Genomic DNA, 19,371 nt, shown 5'->3' with positions numbered 1-19,371 from the left:
ATTATTCAACAAAATTGCACAGGCTGAATTAGGAGCTGGAGGCAAAGATAGAGAGGAGACAGAAACTCACCTGCTCACATGCAGAACAGTCCCACCAAAGTAATCAGGATTCAGGTTTTCCTAGAAAGGATCATGATTTACAGAGCTATAATAATTTCTAACTGACCACTCAAGGTTACATACAAAAATGTTCCTCTCATCTGATAATTTTGGAGTCCCAGCACTCAGTTATAATACCTGTTTGTATCCTCAGGAAGGCATGGAGGGACATGCTATTTCTACACAGACTTTCCTACCAGTGACGTAACAACTGTAGCAATTTCTGATATTGAGCATGGAAACCAAGCTTTTCAATATCTTTCCTCTTCCCAAGAGATTGGTTATTAAAAAAAATTCACCCAGAATAAGAGGAACTAAAAAGAAATACCTCAAGTCAAAGCTCTGTGGATGGAGCACGTGGGGTTTTGTAGCAATGGTACCAAGTAGGGGCAGAGGAAGCATGAGTTACAGAGCAGCACAAAACTTTAAAGAGGCCTGAACTGGGAATAAAGAGCCACCCACAGAATTCCACACACTGGTCTCCACTTCCTTATTTTGCTCCCCTGCTTTAAATTCAACCCGTGGAGTCCAGGCTTTTCTGCACCAAGTTCTTTAGAGCTCTGGTTCCTAACACCAGTTCCCAGGGTGGGCTTGGGGAATCTCACCTTCCAGCTTTTAACACAAACCCATTCATCATGTCTGTACCCTGTTTTGGTACCTGATTTAGCCTATGAATTCTTTGAGCCCAAACAGCTTATACCAGTACTAGCAGGTATGAGACAGAGCTCCACGCTTCTGCCCAGAAGTTAGGGGAATGCCCAAGGAACAAGCTGGATAATACTGGGGAATACCTTATGTTCTCAATATCAGGAATCCACCTGAAGGAAATTAAAACTAATTAATCTTGCTCCTTTAGGTACCTTGCTCCTTGAGAACTTCACCCACAGGGAACTGACAAGTCGCAGATTTGTAGAGCCACAAGCAGATTTTTTAAGTTCTAGCAGGTGTTGAAACCAGAAAATAACAGCCTTACACTCACGAACACCATTTTAAAAACCCAGTATCTTTCAGCTCCTCTCTCAAGGGCACCAAAAATACTTTGCATTTAAGTTTAAAAATGAAATTTAAACTGGTGCTTGTATTTCTATGAGTAAAAGGTACTAAAAGGCAAGATGTAAATTTATCCATAAGACTCCAGTGCTGACAGTGAGAGGACTTCACTTGCACACCCTACATGGTCTCATCCCTGAAGTCCACATGGGCCATGTAATAGAGGATAAAAAGCTGAGCAGTCCTCCCCTGCCCACCTGCACCCATCTCTTCCATGAGGTCTCATTATTTTATCAGGCCTCCCTGATCTCCATAAAGAGCTCCTGCATCATGAAAACCTCATTATGCTGGAAGCCATAGGATACCATAGGCAGACACAAAAAGCAGAGGAAAGCACTGCAAGTTTCTCCTGTAGAGAAAGCCCTTTAGGCTGAGAGCAGACTGTGTTACAACAATGAACCCTCCTCGGTGGCTAAGCTAGAAGCTTGCCCAGTAACAATGTGTAAGGCCCCTCCTGATTAAATAGAGAAACTGGCAAAAGGAGTTCTCTCAAGTCTGATTACTGGCTGGAGGTGAGGAAGGAATTACATCCTATGGAGGTCATAGCTACCCCTAGGGCAAACAAAGTGAGTAAGGTGGAAAGTGGCTGTAACAGGTGTCAACACACCTGTGCAACTGTTTCAGCTGGAGGCTCTTAACAAAGGAATTAATTTCAAGGGCAAGTCATGTTTTCAATTTAAAAGTAAACATATCACAGAGAGTGCTGATTTTAACATTTAAATTGTTTAAATCTCCAGTTACCATTTTTTTTTTTCTACAAACAGTCTTTATTTAACAATAGTTAAGTTAATAATACTTCAAGAGGTATTATAATGCTAACTACAGCTTAAAGGAAACATTTTGACACAAGACAATAACAAAATAAACAGAATAAATAACCTGCTTTACATATGCTGAACAAAAACAACATACAATAAACTTAATAAAATTCACACTCTGTACAACAGCTCAAGGTGGACCTTACTAAACAGCACTCATGTCCTATCAGTAACATACACATATTAGTAAAAATAGAAATTTTAACAACATGCTTAACTCAAGCAAAACAGTGATGCAATATGAATCAACTCAAGAAGTTCATCAGTTCTGAAGAAGCCAGAGTTGGAGGTGAGTGAGCACACAGCAGTGTTCAAAGCATCTCAGCCAGGAGCCCCAACCCAGTGCTTCTTCAGCCATGTCTGTGTTTAACTCCTTGCTGGAAACTACATCAGACTGACATCTTCCTGAGTTTCTGGCTGTTAAAAGGAAGAGAGAACATAAATAATGACCTCAGTTATAGTTTTCTCTTCTTCCCTGAGAGAATAGCTCAGGTGGAAGAAGGGACAGGTGACATGACTGTCTCTGAGAAGACTCCAGAAAGGAGTGGCTAAGTCTGACAGGAGATGGAAAGAGAGGGATTCCTACCTAAGGAAAAGGAGATGTTTCTTCACCCAGCCTTCCTTAGGATTTACACAGGCATTTCGCCCACTGGCAGTGTGGAAGCTGGAAAAGAAATAATGATAAAGAAATCAGAAATCCCTGCCAATAACTGCTGTGGAAGTACAGTTACTCTATATAATGACCAATAGAAACAGCTTTTCTAAATACCTGTTAGACATGGAATGATCCAAATCTCTCCAATATTATATGAAGAAAAAGAAAGTTAATGTAATAGCTACTTCAGTCTCAGGGATCAGTTTTTGCACCATAAAATGTTTTTTCAGTTTATTTGGTCTGTTTAGGCAAAGACCTTTTCTGGATGCCAGAAACAAGTTGTAAAATTAAGGAGAATAGCTGCTGTCAAGCTAAGGTGACAGATCAGCATCTAGGCCAAAACCCTGTAAGAAAAACATCTGATCCCTGTGAATGAGACAAGTCTTGTCACTTATGTGTGTGTTCACAGATTTTGGCAAGGGAGCACTCTGTGTTGGCCAGAGTGGCCCTTAGCTGGAGACAAAACTTGTCTTTGTTTGCACAGCTGATTGCTAAATAGTCAGATTTATTATTTACATTGTATGACTGTCCCGTGGGTTAGCAGTCTCTGTCAACTAGAGGTTGTGTGGTTTTTTTTACTTGTGTGATATACAATTTATTAAATTAATTTAACTTTTAGAAAAGGCCGGAAAAATCGTTCTTATAACATTCAAATCTGTGCTTTAGCCAAAACAGACATCCCAAGGTTAATACATGTCAGAAAAAAGAGCAGAGATTCAGAAAGTAACTTACATGATGGCAGGGATGTCACAGACCTCACTGGGGAGCTGCTCCGTGTAACCCTTCAGAGCCTTCCGAGGCAGCCGTGCTTTGGTGTAGGACAGGCAGCAATCCTGGTTGCTGTGTGCTGGAGTGAAGGACAGCAACAAAGTAAATAAACCCCATTTGGCCATCCTGTCTAGGGCACTCACTGTTCTACCCCAACCATCCAGCTCCCTCATGACAGAAGAGGGGGATGAGACAGGAGACAGCACATTTTGCTGAAGCCATTCCCTTCCAGCTCAGCCTCACCCTGCTGCCAGCTGTGAGCAGCACGCCCGAGGTCACTCACCTTCTGAGGTGCCCCAGAGGAGCAGCGCCAGGAGCCCCAGCAGGGAAACCAGGACCATGCTCTTGCTGCAGCCAGTCATTCCCTCTGCACACACAGCTGTGCTCCAGCGAGTGCCTGCCTGTGCTCCTGCCAGCCCTGCCTCACCTGCACCTGCTTATAAAGCGTGGCAGGAGCCTCGGGAATTCACCCACGGGCGGGTTCCACTGTCATCAGCGGGTTTCCCCACAGCGAATTCCATCGTGCCCGATTTGGCCCCAGCACTCCTTCCGGGTACAAATGGAGATAAGTGTGCTGGGGAATATTGTAATTCTTTTTGAGGTTGCTCATTGAAAGGTTCCTTCCAAAAGAAAAGGAAATAAAAGTCTATATGGTAATGAATGGTTCTGTGGGTGCAGCGTGTGCCGTTTCAGGGGTAGGAGTGTGGGTTGTGTAATGTGGAAAGTCAAACCTAGGTAACTTTAAATGTTATCTACAGAAACCGTGTGTCTTCTCTGCTCTAGTTTAATAAACCCAGCCTGGGAGCAGAGGGAGTGGGAGCAGATTCATTTCAGTGTGGCAAGCCCACAGAAGCTGGGTCACAAGCTGCACCAACACCAAAGTAGTACATTAATATTTCCTGATTGGCCAACACGGTGGACTTTCCAGATTATTGCTTTCTGATCTCTGGACTGTAGTATTGGCAAGGACACATGAGCAACATTGAGTATTCACGGAAATGGGTTTATTTCATTTCCTTAACAATATATTCCTGCCATGACTTCCCACCAGTTTGTTACATGTCTGAACTATTTCATCTGCAACAGAGTGAGCTTAAAAGAAACTTGAAATGGGGCCTATATTCTCAAAATCTGTACATTCTAGAATGCATTAATGCACTTCATAAACAATATCTTTAGTTTTTGCTTTCCCAAACTGTATCAGAGTATTGTGACTCCTGAACATTCAACAAAATACACACAATCTTAAAATTGCCTTGCACTGTCTAGAGAAACCACCACGGAGAGGCTCTGTTACCACTCCAATTACATTGTTTGAGCTGCCACTCAAGGATGGAACTTTCCCATGATGTTTAGGGATATGTGTGAAACTACTGTGATGGCTGCAGGCCATGTCCTGACCAGCCAGTGCTCACAGGAGCTGCTGCCAGCTCCAGGTGTTTGTAGAGTAACCTGAGCTTTAAGTGGCTTCTCTTAAGGTAGAGCTCATGGACAGTCATAGGCAGTGCAAAATTACATGCCTTCCATCCTTCAGAGTGCCAGTACCACTCTCAAAGGGAGATTTGTAGAAACAGAAACAGCTTGAACTCTAGAACAGACTGTTATTCAGAGAAAATAATTTCTCTATGTAATAGTGAGAATTGAGGGAATTTCATATGGCTGAGGTATACATGAGCAACCTTGCAGTGTGCATAGCATTACATATACTGGACATGCTTCTCTGCAGAGCCACAGCAACTGGCCAAAGGATGGGGACGAGGCAACAAAGAACCCATGCCCTAATGAATGCAGCTTTTTGTAACTGTTTTATGGATCATAGTGAAATACCACAAAAGTACAAAAAGATCAATGCTCTCAGAATGCAGCTATCTCTGCACTGCTTTAAAGACTATCTGTCAGCATTAGGCAATGCCTCAAACTCGCTGACTAGAATGGTCCTTTTTTCTTTTACATACAGATTTCATGGATCCCAAGTCTATTACAGCTATACCCAGCTTTGGCATTTCGTATGCCATTTCCTAGGTCATGCTGTTACCCAGATGGACGTGGCCTTGCCTCTCATGTCTTCTTTGTGACTCTACAGCTCTATTTCTTCTCCACTGAGTGCTTCCTGGACAGAATTTTCTCATCTGAGCTTTGACACTTCTACCTAAGCCCCAGCAGTTTGGATACCAGAGCGATGACACTGCTCAGGCAGCACTCACCCCGTAGTCCTGCCCTCAGGCAGTTTCCATCACACCAGTGGTTCCCACAACTGACCACAGCTGGTGTTGTGCCTTGTCACAGCTGGACTTGTGCTCATGGTGTTCCTTTTAGCTCATTTTTTCTTTGATTTAGGAAATTAGGTTACTATTTAGATTTAGAACAACAGCCACAAGGAGGGCCCCAACTTCAGGAGCACTGTCATTTTGCTTTTACTTGGTGTATACAAAGTACCTTCAGTTTATTTGCACAAAGTAGTTAAAACAATCCAAAAAGGTTTAATGCAAACAGCTGAAGAAAGCTCTGCTGGCTGTGATATGACACATAACTGTATCTTGTCAGTCTTTACCTTCACATATCCCTAATGCAAACAGAAGGCAAAAAAATATAAAACAACAAGGAGGTGCTTATATGTTCCAGAGAAGTGTTTTTCATTATTCCCTGGGAATGAGGGGACGGTGACTGTTGTCCACCCCGACCCAACCAAACTTTCAGTCTGGTTCCCTTTGGCACCTGTGTGACCAAGTGGGGCCATGTAGGCTGGCCAGGGACTGCCACACAGCCAAGAGATGAGGCTGCCAGGCCCTAGGGTGGCCAATGGCACCTCCAAACCTATCCCTGGTCGGTTGCAGGTGCCATATAAATGTGTTTAGTGTCTTAACAGTTCAAAGGGGGCTGCCAGGTCAAGGGAGGCCATAATTTCCCTGCCCTGGGGCCCATGTGGGGAGGGCTGTGTCCAGGGTCTCCTCAGAGGGTACAGACAAAGCATGAGAGGTATCAGCCACGAGCTGTGAAAAGGGAAAATTCCATTGGACACAGGGAAGCCACCTTTCCATAGCAAGGGGGTGAGGCACTGTGACAGATCACCCAGGATGGGAAAACCTAGTTTGAACACCCTTGTAGATACGCAAACCTAAGCTGGACATGGCCCTTCCCTGAACATGATCTTAAACTTGGGTTCCTTCCCAAGCCACAATCAACCCTACATTATTTTTTCTGGGTTTTTCACATTTAGCTGTTTGTTTCTTATTTTACTTTCCTGACTTGTCTTTCTGACTTGACTTCGCTGCAAGCTTCTCAGCTTTCCTCCCTCCTGTTGTCCTTCCTCAGATCCCCTCACAACAGCTGCAGTCACAGTAAGGCAGAGCAGCAAAACACAGACTGACAAAGCATTCATCCTCTCCTAAGCTTCCTCTCCCGTTGTTCCAGGGGCCAGAGAAAACAGGCTCAAACCTCCTGTGTGTGTAACAGCAAAGACAGCCTAGGTGCCAGTGCTGCAGAGCCATCCAGTCAGACTTGTGGAAGAAATGCATTAGGAAAAACTGAACCTTTTCCCAAGTAATACTGAGGAACTGACAGTTTTGAGCAGCTTGGGGATGCTAAAGAGGAGAGCTGGGGAGTCAAACTGCACTCAGACACCATCTGCAAAGCTACAGCCAGAGGCAACTTTCTCTGGTCACCAAACTGCTACATCCTGATAATATGCTTTCTCTCTTATATCCCAAAGGACTTTTACTCACAGAAATACCTGCTGAAAGTCTGAAATGCTGAAGAGGACTTAATAGTTCATCCTTGATAAACACCTCCATACAGGGCAAAAAATTGGGGGGGGGAGGGGATGGGCTTACCATATAATTCTCCCGATCACAGAAAAGCACAGGAGCAGTCTACCTGGTTTCCATGCAAGGGTTAAAATACTTTATGGACTTTTGAAGAGAAAGACAGAAAAGGAATTTTATAATCATTAACCATTTGATTATTGTCATTTTATGGACTTAGGTCTAACATTAGAGATGAAAGACTAAAATAAAAAACTTGAATGACAGACACTGTCAGTATCTTTACCTGAGTCCGACAATAAGATGAGAAACATACTGACAGTTGTTAATCAACTAGCAGTTAACAACAGTTTCCATGTTTTTCATCCTCACAAAGAGATACTGTTTTATTGCTTATTAGTACCTTTTCTGAATTGATATAAATAAAACCTTGCAGCAATACTGCTGATCATCCAGGAAACACAGAACCAGATGGGGGAAATTCCCTCCTGTAATTTCCAAAGATTTTGGACTCCTTTGATAAAGCAAAGTGCATGAGAAGGCAGTAGCCGGAAGGAACATGGCCAAATACGGGGATTTAATCATTGCATAATCTCTAATGAGTAAATGCATAAGTACCAAGCACAAAAGTTCCAGAGGTAACTTGCTCAATATCTCTGGAGCTTTAGAGGCTGTGATGCAACCCAGTGATTTCAGGCAATTCAGTACTTGCATGATTGACAAAATTTGTTATCTGAGGAAGAAGCCAATTTTCACTAATTATAGGTTGCAATTCATACATGACAGTTCTAGAAATAATTGAATGACATTGCTTTGATGCAATTATGGACAAGATATATGCCTGTTGGGAGAAATCAACTTTCCATCTATCGAAAGTGCAGGTTATGAGGAGACCTGATGAACCTGCCATGAACATCCTGGCAGCATCCCAGCACTGCTGATTGCTTCCTGCTACCTACATACAGAAGCTAAATATCTAGTGTTCTGAGGGCAGATTTCTCTCTGCAAAGTTAGTTCTACTCTGTCTACAGTCCCTTGGGGTAGCCAACCACCCTTTCACAGAAATGGATCTCTCAAACATGATGGCAAAGCCTATAACTGGAAAGGAGAATGAAAAAAAGTCTTCACTGGGTTTGTGTGGCAGGGTGTTGGGTAGGTACTAGTGGTGGATACTCTTCTAGAATCTTCTCCCATGTCTGGCAGAGGCAATGCCAGCTAGCTCCAAGGAAGGACTCAGTGGACAAGGCTGAGCCCATCCCTGACAGTGGTGTCATCTCTGGGATAATGTATTTAGGAAGGGGGAAAAAGCCCTGTGCAACTGCAGCCAGAGAGAAGAATGAGTATGTGGAGGATGGATACATGAAACCACTCTGCAGACCACAAGTTCGGTGCAGAAAGAGGGGCAGGACCTGCTCCAGGTGCCAGAGCAGGGATTCCCCTGAAGCACAGAGCGCAGGCTGTGGTGAGGCACTGCCCATGCAGGAGCAGAGATCCACCTGCAGCCCCCGGAGGACCCCACGTCAGAGCAGCTGGATGCCCAAGGGGGACTGTGACCCCTTGTGACCCACTCTGCAGCAGGGTCCTGGTAGGACGTGCGGTCCCATGGAGAGAGGAGCCCATGGAGAGGAGGGAGATAGTGTGGGAAGTTCTCTCCCTGAGCAGGAAGGAGCAGCAGAGGTTACACGTGATGAAGTGACAAAAACCTCCATTTTCATACACCTGAACTGCTGGGGGAAGGAGGTACAGAAAATCAGGAGTAAAGTTAAGCCCAGGAAGAAGGGAGGTGTGGAGGGAAGATGTTTTAAGATTTAATCTTACCAGTCATTATCCTACCTTGTTTTGATTGCTAAAAATTTAATGAATTTCCTCAGGTTGAATCCGTTTTGCCTGTGCTGGCAATTGGTGATTAATCTCTCCATGTCCTTGTTTTGGTCGCTGAGCCTTTCCTTATTAACCTCTCCTCTGTCCAGCTAAGGAGTGGAGTGATAGAGCAGCTTTGGTGGGCACCTGGCATCCAGCCAGGGTCAATACACCAGTCAAAAGAGGAAACTTTAAAAACTTTGTTAAAAAAACACTTTGTAACAGCCCTAGTTCTCTTCCAGTTTAAATTTGTTTTTATTTTATTTTTTATTTTATACCTTTAGGCATAGTAAACACAACAGCAGAAACATTTTGACTAGTATGTTTCTGATCCTTAAAGTAGTCCAGAAGTGTGGATTTTCTGAATAACTTCTACAAAGGTGGGAAGAAAGGAAGGAATCACTTGAAAGGATTTTACACTATCTCCTGCAAGAGACTGAGACCACCAAGTATCATTTGGAGACAAAAAGAAACCTGATTACAAAAAGTAGCAACAATTAATTAAGGAATGTAACTAAATTAATGTAATGCAAGGATACTACACACCTTAGACACAGATGTGTTTAACATCCCAAAATCTTCACCAAAAAAGCTATCGGCAACTTTTCAGCACAAGAGTGGTCATACAGCCACGCTGAGCCTGACCCTCACTACTTCTACACAAATCAGTGCTGCACTACTTCAGTTTGGCTGAGAATTTCCCCAAGATTCATAGATCCCAGAGAAAATTTGGAAAAGGAAAATTGCTAGAGCCAAAATCCACATCCTGAACATGAAAATGCCTTCCAATACTAATAAAATGAGGCTTGCACTTCAAAAATGTTTAATTCAAAAAGAGGAGGAAAAGATACTATGCCTTTGCAATTATGAAAGAGAAATATATGACATTTTCTGAATGTTGAAAGTAAAATACAAGAATAGAAGTAAGGAGAAAAAAAATTTATGACTTAAAATTTTCATTAACATGCAGTTTTAGGTTGGCTGAAACTGTTAATTAATTCAATTGAAACATGGTTTTGTATAAAATTAGAAGAGAACTATTAAGAAAATGGGAAGCTGCTCTTTTTATGTTCTGTTTGCTTCCTCCAAAAGACCTAAGACAAATAATCCAAACCTTATAAAGAAAAGAGAAAAAAGAACTAAATAACATGAAGTGGTAAAGTTTTAAGTTGACCAAGAGAACTCGTGAAGGTTTTACTAAGTCGCAGTTGACATATGGAATATGTGATTACTTGGACTACTTAGTACATTGCTGACAGAGCCAGTTTGTCATGTATTACTGGCAGACCAGCTTAAAAATACCAGCAATACCTGCTTATTTGGGATTGCCAAACAAAAACCAGTCAAGATTGTTTTAATAGCTGTTAGCCAATGCTGTGGAGTGGCTGTGTCATGAAGCCTGGCAGAGCAGCTGCGGACACAGGCAAGTGCTGCAATCACTGCAGCTTTCCAGCACTACACGGTTGCGTTATAGGGACTTCCCTGAGAGGAGCTTAAAATCACAACAGCCCTGGACTTTCCTCTTTCCAAGAGGCCTACTCTTTTCCCAAGGAAACCACACCACCACATCCCTTCCATGCTTACTCTTACAGGTTCTTTTGCATAACACCACTGAGATCACTGACTTTCTTACCCCCCCTACAGCCCTTTTCTGACCTTGGTTATCACCCCTTGATTTCTGCAGCAGGCATTTGGAGGCCTTAGAAAGGGCAGCCTTGCCCTAGCTCCTGTGAAGGAAGCCATCTGCCAGGGTAATATTCCTTCTCTTTCTGCAGGGTTTCCTTGGTTGCTTCAAGCATTCTCTTGCTTTTCCCCATTTTCAGAGTCTTTCTTGCCTATTGCTAGTCCAGACAACTCCAGCCAGCCCCAAAAATGTCCTGTTGGTTGGGCTCCTGGCTAGGGCTTTGAGCAGGGTGCTGTGTCCAACCCCTCAAGCCTGCTCACAGCCATCAGGGGCTCCTGTAAACAAGGCAAGAACCAGAGACAGAAAAACTGTTTTAAGCCAGAAAAGATGTTTTAAGTGAAGCAATCTGGACTTGACAGAAATCTGCTATTCCAAAGTGACCTGTGTTTTACAAGAACATATCCTCAAGTAAGTATGTTCAGCCTTCCTCAGACCAAAGACTGGTCCTTTTTCTATTTGTGTTTGTACCCAGCCTAGGCCATCGAGGCATATGGGAACCAGGGCCAGAGCTCCAGGGTACAACACACACTATAACTGCTTTGCCTTTGAAAGAACTCACAGGAAGGTGAAAGCACATGGAGGAAAAACTTGGACCACATCAAAATATATTCTTCATGAAAGGGATAAAACCTAACACACTGTTGATGAAAAAAAACAAAAAAATAGCAAAAACAAAACCCCTAAAGACTTTAATAACTCTACCATCAAAACCCTTTGGGGCTGGCAAGAAATCAAGGTATTAGAAGAACTCAGGACATTTTAAGTGGAAGAATTCTTATATTTAAGCAAACAGTAGCAGCATAACAGACTTATTTTAAGTCTGTTACAGTTGTCATTAGAGGTTTAGCATTAAATGAAGCAGCCAGATTGTTTTGACCACTTATGAAAATGTGACAAATGCTCTTCCAGCAGGACTTTACTGCTTGGGGTATTGCAATGATACAAAGTCTCCCACGGTGTCTGTAATGACATGCACCTTGAGGATAAAAAAATGTAGAGAGAATGTGCTGAGCTGAAACTTCCTACATACACACAGGTTGTGCAAACGTAAATTTGCATCTCTGAAGTGAGATGTCCATCTGTGACAACAGGACAATATCTGCCAATAGTGGGAGGCCTGTGGGATACGTCTACAGGGGAACACGCCCTGGAAAGTGCTCTTTCAACACAGAAAGTGCCTTCCAAATCCCTTCCGGTTTTTCCTCTCGTTTTTCTTTGGCAAACCACAGTGAGTGAGCATTAATCACTACAAGTATTAACCATTTTAAATGAGATTGCTTTGACGTATATATCACTCCCCTCTTGTTAATTAACTGGAGATTTTAAAAGTATGCAATCCAAGAAAGACTAAAGCACAGGTACTACACTGGATTGCATGGCATTGTTACAAAAACTACATATAAGATGTTAAAGTCACCAGGCCAAATCATCAAGTAACAAACTTGGAGATAGGGGAAGTTTTTGTGGTGCTGGGATAAGCATCCTACATACATCTATTTCTAGCTGTAGTTAGAAATTCTAAAGGTGAAGCTTAATAGAATCTTTCATATCCTTCATCTCCTAAAATTCAGTTTTGCTCAATTTTGTTACCATGTGTCACTTTTTTCTCACCAGAATAATCTTTCCCCACTTAATTGAGAAATAACAAAAAGCTGCTGTTCTTCCTTTAAACACTGGTGGCTTCTATGCCATTAGAAGAGCTGACAGACAGTGTAGGGGACAGAGGGACACCAGAGCCCAGTACACTCAGCACTTGCACAAAAGTCAACTGCAAACCTACAGCGGTGACCTCATCATATTTTATTAGAAAGGAAAATCCTCAGAGAATTTCACTGACAAGGGAGTAGTTCCTGTCCTCCACTGATGATCTGGAAGAAAAATTTAAGGAAAACTAAAGGACCTACTTAAGGTTTAATCTGTTCTTCTGTAGGTCTTTCTGTTCTGCTGTCATTGAATGCAACAGGAAGGTTTCCTCCACCTTCCAGCACCTCACTTCTTTGCACCCCTCAGCTGGGAGAGCAGAGTGTGCTTTGTGCCAGAAAGAGTGAGAAAGTAAAAGTTTATTCAACCAACCCAGTCCTCAGACAACCAAATCCAGTTAACAGAGAGTGGGAAATACTTTTATTTGGAAACCTCCCAAGGTGTCTGAGAGATTTTTGCAAGAGGCACAGAGCAAATCAGAGACCTGCAATGCAGGTCACTGGCATGCAAATAAGGATGCCTGTAAAGCCTTGGCAATGCTTCTACAGGGACACACACTGTAATTGGATGCTCCTTACCCACACTCTCACAATTACATCAGTGATCTTTCACCTACAGTGACTGCAGCAACTAACCTGTAACCAAAAGGAGACAAACCAGCCAGTGACTTATATTGCAGAAAGGTAATGCAATGTAACTTTCCCTGGCCAATAAGACATTAAGAGGGTAAAGCCCTTCAAATTAGCACTTGCTCAGACTTCATTGTTTACAAAAGGGAAATAAAGCATGGCCAAAGTAGGTTCACCCAGTCTTTATAAACTCATCATAGGACTTCTATGTGCTCCATACCATGTTAGTAGCACATTATAACAAGAGGTCCACATCTTGTTCGTGCCCAAGTGTGCCAATAAAAAAATGCTGCCTGTAAGAAAAAAGAATTAAACCCCCTCAAAATGTCTTAGGGTGATGATTAATGGCACAGCTATTTGTTCCAGATCCTGAATTGCTACCAGCAGCCACTTCCCTGAATGGTGCCAGTGGCAGTGGGCGCTCCAGTGACAAGAGTTAGGAAGAGTGATTGATAAAAATGGTAGGCATTATCCTTAGGTAAGGTACAGCATAGTGAAAAATAGCCTTACAGCATTACTTTTTTAGTAAGGAAGCAGCTGTAAATGTACATTTAATCCAAGTACCTGAGAAGTTATTTTGGTTGAATGCATTTTCTAACCTACCCTTTGCAGGAATGCCCCTAGTACCTTCTATCTAAATATCCCAAACTAAACTTTGCATATTCATTTTTGTGTCTCAGATGAAAAGCACCTAAACCCAGGATGTGAATGAACCCGGGGCAAGATTCAGAAGAAAGTCATGGAAACACTCACCCACACACTGTGGGATTCAGGGCCAGGCTGCAGAGAGCAGCTCATTCCCAAAGTGAGCATGCAGTACATGAGAAAAGATAAAGATCAGCTGATCCATAAGTCAGAAAGTGAACTTGTCTTGGGGATACTTCTGGGCCTGAGAAATCCAACAAAAATACACTTTATTCTTTATAACTGCCATTGGAACCTTTCTGTGCATAGGCTGTATTTGGCCACAAATGGAGAAAATTCTTCAGTATTAGCCACAAAAAAATTTCTGAGCTATCACTTCCTTTAAAGAACAAAGTACACACTCTTCAAATAGAATAAGCCATCAGTTTGATTTGAAGAAGCCTCTTTGTCTGAGTTGGACAGGTGTCAAGAAGCAGATATGATTTGTGAGACGACAGTCAGTGCCCAACCAGACAGAGAGACACCCCCCACTACCAACATGAGCCTTTCAGCCTTGGTGCCATCCTGTGAAGCACCAGAGATAATATCAGGATTGAGTGCAAGGAGCAGCAGAGGCAGGAGACAGTATCAAGATGGCAAAGGTTTTCAGTCTTGTTCTTTTTCTTTCCGTTTATTTTTTCAGTTCTTTTTCTTGCTTGTTCTTGTTCTTTCAGTCTTGTTCCCCTCTCAGAATTTTCCTATATCCTTGATTCATTAAGGACCATATTAGATTATCTCTTCAGGATACACTACTACCATAAAACTCGCCTTTCCTCCACTCTTACAGAATCTTCCCTTTCCCAAATGAACAGAATTGGGATATCAGCTAGCAGATCACCCAGCCCACTCTCCAAGCAGAACAACACTTGGGCATCTGACTACACCTTGTGAAAAGTGCGTAGTCCCTTTCAAACCCAGCAGCTAAGCTCTGCTGCAGGCATCTTATGGCAGAGGGCTCAAGTTGACCAAAAACTTGCATAAGCTCATCAGTTTTACAGTCTTCCATTTGGCATTCAGAAGTGAATCAGTGAAAAAGCAAAAAAATTTAACTACAAACAAGATGGGTTGAAGACTATGGGAAAGAAGAGATAATGGATAAAAGAGGATCTGAAAGCAGAGAAACCAAACATCAATGCCTGAAAGTTACTTAAATCATTCATTCTCATTATTGCATTGCAGGAAAAACAGAATTTTGCAGTTTTTCTCAGTGTCAAGAAATATGAGTTGGATTCTTCAATGAGTCAATTCAAACCCCAGGTAAAAGTGTTTCCCTCAAGAGTTCTCTGCATTTTAGCAAGAGTTCATAAGAATAAAACCAAATGCATGTATAGTCAGTGTTCTCCCAGAGGGGCTGTCACCTCCTGTAGCTACAGGGTCAATAGAACAGGAAGAACCAAGATAACCCTGGGATCAGCAGTGATTAATGGCTGGGAAAGAGCCCAAGGGAATTATTACATTCCTTCCATGCATTAGTTTCACATACATTACAGATGCTGCCAGCATGTGAGGAGTGTCTGATGATGCACCATGAGTCACATGGTTCCGTTTGAGACAGTCCTGTGAGGAGCAGAGAGTGGAACATGATGATCCCTATGGCTCCCTCCCAGCTCAAGGGGTTTCATGACTCCAGGAGTGCACAGCACTGTCCCAGGCAGGAGGAGATGGTTTCATGGACAAAGGCCAACAAACAAGTTATAAAGGCAAGAGGCAGGGATGGCCCCTCTAACATCACTAACCCTGTAATATTGGATTGCTGAGGGGTAGAAGGCAAAGGCTGCAAAATCTGGCCAAGAATGAAGGCAAAAGAGGCTGACGTGAGACACTTCTCTGACCCAGCAAGGAATGTCATACCTTTTTCATATTCATGTACATGTCCATAAAGTTACTGTTCCATTTTACTGTGTGTGAACCAAGATGCTGCCTTCCTCTGTTTGCATAATTCACTGTTACAAATATTTACATTTTCCCTACTGTACAGGTCATATTCCTGAATAATTATTACATCCCTCATTCCCTCATCCCTCAGACCTACATGTGGCAGGACCAGGGTGGGAGTGGATCTAAATTTGCATAAATACTTTTTTTGTGAAAATCTGTACATTTCACAGAGTATACTCTGCTGTTGTGAGTCCCGCAGCTATAGGGCAGCTATCCCCATCTTCAGCAGCACTGTAAGAACTTGTCAAAGCAAAAAATCTCACAAATTTACCAGCAAATAAGTCAAGAGGATGCAGAGCAGGGTGTTTTACTTTTTACCTTTCAAATTTATCAGAATAGTTTGAAACATCATTTAAGTGGTGTGGATACCTTCCAACCTTACAGAGGTATTTGCTCCTCCTCACCTCTGTAACTACCCATGCACAGGTACTGCTCTCACTTTAATATAGGCCAGTTTGAGGCACAGCTGGCTCCCAAGCTACATATCCTGTTAAATAGACACACAATTCTCTGGGAACAGAACTTCCTCTATTGATTTTGTGTCAGGCAGGCACTAAACTGTAGTTTGGGTCTTGATTCACTGCTGCCTTGGGCAGAGACAGGCCAGGATTATCTGGCTGTTCCTTTAAGTGTGCTGAAAGAAAGCCAGCTGGAGGCCTTTCCAAAGGAGGTGTCAGAGCAAGCTGTAATACCAGAAGAACAGGAAAAAACCCAAACAGAGTCCAGTAGCTGCAATACACACAGGACAACCAGAAGTGAGACTGGGAATACTAAAAGGAGGCTTTTCCCTTGGAAGTAAGAAAGGAAGAGCTCCAGCACAGAAGGTATGATTATATATGAACTTTAGAAATATGAAATCCTGCAATGACAAGGAAAAGTGGGAGGAAAGAAGAGACCAATCCAATGGGGAGCTGGGGGGCTGTGTTAGGCTGTGTGTAAAAGAGCGGACAGCTCTGGCACCAAAAATTGCTGAAGGAAAAAAGGAACAGAAGATTGTTTTGCTGTAGAACAACAGCAAGGCATGCTAAAACCTCTTCAAAAGTGAACAAAATCCTAGATTTATAAAAGACAAATTGACCACATGGGATGCCTGAACCAGGAACAAATTGGATCCTTCCCCCTCAAGCCGCAAGGCAGAGCTCTGGTTGTCAGAGGTTTGTAGTTATGAAAGCAGAAAGGAGGGCTTGTACAGCAGCTGCACAGCTGGAGAGGGCTTCACCAAGGGCTGGGGTGTGAGTGGAACACAAACCCCAGAGCAGGTGAGGTGACAAACCCCAGAGCAGGTGAGGTGACACAATCTCCCACTCCCCAAGGGCAGAGTGGGCTGCTCCTGGGAGCCTCTGCCCTTCCCAGCTCAGCAGCAGTGACAGGTTTCTTCTGCACAACTCCTTATATCAAGTGGGAAAATCCTCACCTGACTTTACCTACCAGCCTAACACTGGCACCTCAAAGAGCAGAAGTGCATGTTAGAGGTACAGGTCTAGCCCAAAGCCCTAAACAGGGCACAGCTGGCACTGTAGGGATGCAGTGACTAGGACACACCTGAAGTTCTTCTGTGTACAGCTAAAACCATGAATTCCTGCAAAGCTCTGCCACCCATGGGCAGCACAAGCCCCCTCCGAGCCCTGCAGAGGCAGCAGCGTGCCCCACTCACCTCCTAAGGTGTGGGGTGTTTTGACAGGCTAAGTGAGACTCGCTGCCCTTGTGTCACACAGCATGCCCGGGGTGAGCAAACAGGGCAGGACCTGAAGCAGGTCAGAGCAGAGAATCTAGCCTGGAAAGGGAAAAATATGCCCTGGCTACATCCCAGGGCTGACTCGTAGAAATGTTTCTCACTACAGTGCTCGAGATGTTCTCCACCCCACTCTCGATGCCTTTCTCAGAATCCCAGGAAGCATTCCCATGGCACTGGGGCGCTGTATGGCTCTAATGATTACTGCGGGGGAGGAGAGCCAGGGGATGTGACTCAGTGAGCACGATCCCGGGCCCAGACTGGTCCTGCCAAAGCCACGTTTGCAGCAGCTGGGGAGGAAGGAGGGGCAGAAAGGCTTCCTTCCTGGAGAACTCCGTGTCTCACAGTCCTCCCGAGCTCCTTTTCCCTTGCTGGGGCCACTTTGCCATCTAGTGGTTCACACTGCAGAGCTCACACACAGCTGGGTTCCTCTCTGCTGGACTCCTGTAATGCCCATGCTTTCAGCCATTCCACACCAAAGGAAGTAATTCACATTTCCTTGGCTCTGCACTTATTTCTTAGTGTGTCAGGCTGTCAGTAAAATGTGCTGTCATAGCATGAAGTTTGAAAAGATGCATAATGCCTACTGCCTTATACATACCACATCCTATAAAAAAGGATCCTCTGCCCATCCAACCTGGAGTAATATACTCATCAGGACATGACTGCTTTGGGCTGAATAGACCTTCTCCAGCTTTTACAAAAAAGTTTGTGAAAAAACACTGATTCATTTTTAAGATTTTTATAAGATTCATTTTTTGCCCCCCCAAAAAAAAAAGAGTTATCAGGAGGAAAGTAGATAAAAGTCAAAAGCAGAGTGATAGAAATCCCATCTGCTAATATGCAAAGTCCAAAGGGCTCCAAAAGATAAACTGCACACATTTAAGATTCTTGACATTGCCTATACTAACATGAATATGGATATTAAATTACTGCCTATTTCCTTTTCCTGTCCCCATTACACCCATTTTGACTTTTGTTTGGGCTCTGTCCAGCAGAGTTGCAAATTTTAATTTATTCCATCGCCTCACCTAGTGACAAGAACAAAAATACCTGCTTCATTCCATTTTAGCATGAACTGTTAACTTTCTGTGACCACTTTTATAAATGGAAAAGATGATGTCTGTATCCAAAATGGACTTCTCATGCAGATAATCCCAGATGAGAGTCTGGCTTGATATCATTTCTGAATTACTTAGCAGCTCCATCTGCTAGGCTCCAGAGTTATCTTCGTCACTCAACAAGGTGCTTGGCTGTGATCAGTCATGGTGTCAGAGGGAAATCTCAGTGCTCAGCTGTCTTCAGCACTTCAGTCTAGAAAGGTGTTTCCTGTGTTTATCTTGGTCAGTGCAGATGGAATGACAGGGTAGTTTGTCTCCCAGTTAAGGATCTTCAAATTCATTTTTTATGCACTTTCTACAAAGAGAGCAGTAGACAAATATGAGGAATAGCTGCTCACTTGAACATTATAAATAAAATTATTCGAACTGTCAACCTCTAAAGAGCACTCATAGGCATTAGAAACCACAAAATAAAATTCAATTACAAGATCTCTTTGCGCTTGCATGGCCAGTATCGTTATTCTAACAAACTTTATCCTCAGCTGTGCTGCAGAGGCCATGGGCTGCTGGAAGCAAGAGAAAACCAGCACCTGGGCTTTTCCCACCTTGATTCTCTGCCTCTATGGATTCTTCTACATGATGAAACCATCAGAACCTTTCCTAACACCCTACCTAATGGGACCAGATAAAAACCTGACCACAGATGAGGTATGATTTTATTCTATGATTTCCTTTAATTGAAGTAGTGAAAATAGAAAGGGAAAACATGGTTTAAAGGTTTTTTTAAAAATTAAAAGGAAAAAAAAGGCACAAATGTAACCAGTTCTGGCAGGTTACAATTTGCAACAAACTGTATAAATAAAAGATGTATTTAATGGATCCAAGATCCATTTGCCTGCCCAACAGTCCCATGCTAATTCAATGTGATTTA

General features: G+C 43.0%; 2 protein-coding genes across 4 annotated transcripts in view; one reads left to right on the top strand and one right to left on the bottom strand.

Moving 5' to 3' along the window:
• Positions 1 to 1,892: 1,892 nt before the first annotated feature.
• On the bottom strand, positions 1,893 to 18,949 carry CCL20 (C-C motif chemokine ligand 20). The gene is made up of 4 exons (XM_041718164.2): positions 3,674 to 18,949; positions 3,355 to 3,469; positions 2,554 to 2,631; positions 1,893 to 2,384 (listed from the first exon to the last, which is right to left on the bottom strand). Exons 1-4 carry the CDS (start codon positions 3,750 to 3,752, stop codon positions 2,357 to 2,359), a joined length of 300 nt encoding a protein of 99 aa, XP_041574098.2. The 5' UTR covers positions 3,753 to 18,949; the 3' UTR covers positions 1,893 to 2,356.
• The window catches only part of LOC100227272 (thiamine transporter 2-like), a 13,451-nt gene continuing 10,419 nt past the window's right edge, over positions 16,340 to 19,371 (top strand). For 2 of the 3 annotated variants that reach the window (XM_030280184.4, XM_072933503.1), the window contains exons 1-2: positions 16,340 to 16,471; positions 18,983 to 19,148. In XM_030280184.4, coding sequence (XP_030136044.4) covers positions 18,999 to 19,148 — 150 coding nt within the window. In that variant the 5' untranslated portion in view covers positions 16,340 to 16,471; positions 18,983 to 18,998. Of the gene's footprint in view, positions 16,472 to 18,944; positions 19,149 to 19,371 lie in introns of those variants that run through there. The other variant, XM_072933502.1, reaches the window with a different exon arrangement.

Source organism: Taeniopygia guttata, chromosome 9 (genome assembly GCF_048771995.1).
Source record: "Taeniopygia guttata chromosome 9, bTaeGut7.mat, whole genome shotgun sequence".
Lineage (NCBI taxonomy): Eukaryota > Metazoa > Chordata > Aves > Passeriformes > Estrildidae > Taeniopygia > Taeniopygia guttata.
The sequence above is the reverse complement of the archived record's forward strand: the minus strand, read 5'-3'. Positions and strand labels throughout refer to the sequence as shown.